General features: G+C 36.3%; 1 protein-coding gene across 1 annotated transcript; it reads right to left on the reverse strand.

The window, feature by feature from the left end:
- Positions 1 to 283: 283 nt before the first annotated feature.
- LOC120355566 (jerky protein homolog-like) lies at positions 284 to 1,519 on the reverse strand. Its single transcript, XM_039444120.1, has one exon. It carries the CDS (start codon positions 1,517 to 1,519, stop codon positions 284 to 286), a length of 1,236 nt encoding a protein of 411 aa, XP_039300054.1.
- Between the last annotated feature and the right edge of the window lie 2,828 nt (positions 1,520 to 4,347).

Below are 4,347 nucleotides of genomic sequence, written 5' to 3' on the forward strand. Positions count from 1 at the left end.
CTTTGTCTGTCCAGAGCCAGCTGTTTTAGTTGGGTATAGCAAGATCCCGGTTTATCTGCTTCAAATATTGTAGCCGGGGTCTTCCACGAGCCCGTTGTCCACTGATTGCACCTACCAGTTTTGTTAGCGTGAATTCGCTGTGTCTTATAATATGTCCTATCCAAGAATGCCGTCTGTCCCTTAGAGATTTCAATAGAGTTTTTTGTGTCTCTTCAGCCCTTTGAAATACTTCTTCATTTGTTATTCTATCGGTCCATTTTATTTCCAGCATTCGCCTCCAACACTATACTTCAAATGCATTAATTGCCTTTTCTTCCGCCTTAACAGTTTGCAGGACGTTATTGTCGGTGTCATTATTCAAACATGTTGTTGTGATGCTCTGCCCTGGATGGACAGTCACGCGTTTCCCACGACTTTTAGGAGTGTCACCTTTTCGTGTCTCCTCCAACTTTTCTCTTAGAGCATCGCACCAATTTGGTGAAGTATCATCTGCTTGCTTAGGTAGCTTCTTGAGCACCTCCTCTTTGTCTAATGGGATTAGACCAGTAGCCCTAAATCCAGCAATGATGTTCGCTCGAAGTTTGTCCCCCATGGATTCTATAGCTTCACGCAAAAGTCTGGGGAACACAGATTTTTGCACAGCACCTCTGTTCCTCTTCTTCCACTCTCCTAATGTGCTACGCCAGGCAGCTTTCATGCTTCTGAAAACTGCAACATCCAACGGCTGGAATAAGTGGGTAGAATTTGGCGGAAAGAAAACAAAATCAATGCCATTCAGCTTACACAGTCTTATAACCTCAGCTGAGAAGTGACTGGCTAGGTTGTCACCAATCAACAACTTTCTCCCCACTTTGTCACGAAAATAGACGAGGGCCACCGTGATGAACCATTCCTCGAACAGGCGCATGTCAAACCACCCACTCTTGCTACATCCATATCTCATTCCTGGGAGACCACCCTCTATCCAGGTGGGGTACAAAAATTGAGATTTGTACACAGTGAATGGTGGCAGTAGATCACCCCTCCCATTTACTGCCATCATAACACTAGTGGAGCTTTTAGAGTGGTCCATTATTCTTTCTGGACGGCGGCAGCCTCGACGCACAATTACTTTTTTGGATCCGGGGTCATCGGAAAAATTTGTTTCATCGAAGTTCACCCAATTTTCAGGTGGAATTGCAGCACTTCCTTCAGGCTCAAGAGTTTTGTCTAAGTGTTCAAAATAGCTTTTTACTGCCTCAGCATCAACTGCTGCTCTGCACCTCTTGATGTTCTCCGCGAACCTATTGGTCAGTTGGGGGTGTCTTTTTAAAAAATTCCAAGTCCAATCCTCTCCAGGCCTATTGTCTTTGAAACGCTTCACTACCCTACCCTCCCGGTTCAGAAAAGACTGCACAACATCTTTCACGTCTGCAGCGTGTAGTGGGTAACCCCACTCTGCACATACAAGGAGTCCATCCATCAAACATTGTTCATCATTGTTTGACAAAACAGGTTGTCCCCCCGGTTTACGATGCATTTGTCCTGAACGGCTTCTTTTCAGATAATCTGATAGCGTAGACCTTGGGACCCCATGTTTCTCTGCAGCTTTACGTATCGTTAGTAATCCAGTCTTCACCTCTCTTACAGCTTTTAGAAGTGATTCTTCACTATATTTCTTGTGGCCAGTTGGCCCAAGGACTGGCTTATATTTCCTTGTCATGTTGAAAACCCTTAAAAAAAAAGAATTTTGTCAATGCCTGAACTACACAATATTGACATGTTGTACTCCACAAAAAATATTTTTGCCCCCCCCCCCCATTTTAAAAAAGTAGGTCACGGTACGCCTCCGTACCACTAAGCTAATAATAATGAAACATTACACTGTAACTCATTTTATCTAAACATAAAATAATGAAAAAGTTCACAATATTGGCATGTTGTACCCCCTTCAAGAAAAAGTTATTCTACTCCCCCCCTCCCAACAATAAAAGTTGATCACAGTACACCTCTGTACCGACATGCATAGAATAGGTAATAAAAATGTAGGTACACAATAATGCATTAGCTAAACATAAAATAATGAAAAACTACACAATATTGGCATGTTGTACACCCCTTCACTCATAAAACATTTTGCCCCCCCCCCCCAAAAAAAAAGTTTGTCACGATACCGTATCTGTACCGCAATGCATAGAATAATGAAAAATTACGTTTGTTTTGACATTTAAACTTTAAACACCATTTTACAACCATTCTTGGCATGTCCGAATTCGCCCCTGAAAAGTGTGACTTTTCAGTATTTATTATATAAAAAATACTAAAAAGTCGAAAACATAGAATGTGAAAGTTTGGTTATGTAGCTGAGAATATGTATTATCGAAGAAAAATAAGTGCAAGCTTCAACTTACTTTGATATCGATGATTTGTGGAGGTTTTGATCAATATAAATGTAAATCAATATTTTTGGCACTTCAAATTTCTATTTATTCACTCGAAATATCACGTGTGTTGGTTCTTAAAACATGTAAACAACATTCAACAGCTTACTGCCTTCTCGAGTCACCACTTTTTGAGGTTATATCGAGTGTCTAATGCCTCCAAATTCAAAATCAGTAGACGCGGGTAGCTCTGTCCGACTTCGCCACAGTAGTCCGAATTCACCCCGGTTTACGGTAAGTATTTACATTTTTTTACTTGTTTGAGGGCGTTATTCTCTATCTTTACTATTTGCTCGATTAAATATAATTAAATAACGAGAATGAACAGTTAATATTACATCAATAAACCGTTATCAGTGACCCTCCAGTCGGCATTGAAGGCATTGACAAGACAGAGGATCGGCAACGTTGTTCTCCTATCTTCCTCCACTGCCATTACTCATTCATTTATTTATCAGGTTAGCATAAACAATACAGAGTTATCATAAAAGAATGGTGCGGTTTCGAACATTGTTTAAAGAAAAACCAAATTACTTACAGTTAATGTTTTTTATTCACCTAATTTGTCGTCTGAAACAGTTTTTTTACATGATTAATAACTTTCAATAAGTGCGCCCTTAGTCGCTCGACAAATGTCCAAACGATAATAAATTTCTCTCTTAACATTCGATAACATTTCTTCGATTATGGTTGTCATTGGTTCTTTAATCCTGTTTTAAAGTGGTTTAGTTCGCAATTTCTTGTGAATAAACAATGTTTTTGATGTAAATTTACAAGAAAAAATCTACCTGAACCACTTAAAAACAGGATTAATGAAGCAATGACAACCATAACCAATGAAATGTTAGCGAATGTTTGGAGAGAAATTGATTATCGTTTGGATATTTTGTCGAACGACTAAAGGCGCACCATTATAAATATTTAAATTTATCAATCATGTAAAAAACTGCCTGAGACGACAAATTAGATGAATAAACATCAACTGTAAGTAATTTGGTTTTCCTTTAAACCATGTTCGAAACCGCACCATTCTTCTATGATAACTCTGTACAATGATCGAAAGAGAAAAACAGGCTATTGCCCAAAACTTTTTCAATTTCCTAATTTAGTTCCAAAATGTCCAAATATTATACATATAGGTTGGTAATATTATACATATATAACCTAACCTAACCTAACCTAACCTAACCTAACCTAACCTAACCATGTCCATTTCAATATTTTCATTTATAACGTGGACCTCACTATAGAAGTTTTTAAATATTTTTGACCAATTGGCATATATTTATATTTTCATTTGTAGCCTATTTTTCTACACAATATAAAATATTGAATTACAATATACAATATTAAATCATTCGTCGATAGATTTCAATCATGTCAGGAGATATGATCTTGATATCAAAGAAAGATATCATAGCAAGTATTCTTGAAAAAAATAAATTTTTAATAGGGTACAAAAAAAAATGAAGGTGTTAATGACATATATATATTGTATGGTTATGTCAGCAAATCATACAAACAAAGATATAGAGTACTATTTACTCACGTCAATAAAATATACTGTAATATATACAAATAAAGAGAACGAATAAGTAAATAAAAATTGAAATAAAATGCCTATCATGCTTTAAATTATTACAAAGGGGTAATAATGATGACAGTAGGTCATTTTAATAGGCGTAAAGTATTTGAAGGGACTTGATATACACATTCATTATTATAAAAACAAGCACGTTATATGTTGACAGTTATTATAAAGTGCGAGAAATTAATTGAATAAGCCATATTATTAGACAATCATCCTTGTCCAATAAATGAATTAATATAATTTTATTCTCATCTAATTAATTTTGAACATACACAACGTCAAGGTTATAAAATTAAAGAATATTTTTGTATTAGTTTGTTACAATATTTTGACAAA

The sequence above is a fragment of the Nilaparvata lugens genome, unplaced genomic scaffold, assembly GCF_014356525.2.
Source record: "Nilaparvata lugens isolate BPH unplaced genomic scaffold, ASM1435652v1 scaffold2853, whole genome shotgun sequence".
NCBI lineage: Eukaryota > Metazoa > Arthropoda > Insecta > Hemiptera > Delphacidae > Nilaparvata > Nilaparvata lugens.

What these genes read in the sequence shown, in the direction of transcription:
- LOC120355566 (XM_039444120.1), bottom strand. Translation starts at nt 1,519, where the DNA reads ATGCATCGTAAACCGGGGGGACAACCTGTTTTGTCAAACAATGATGAA.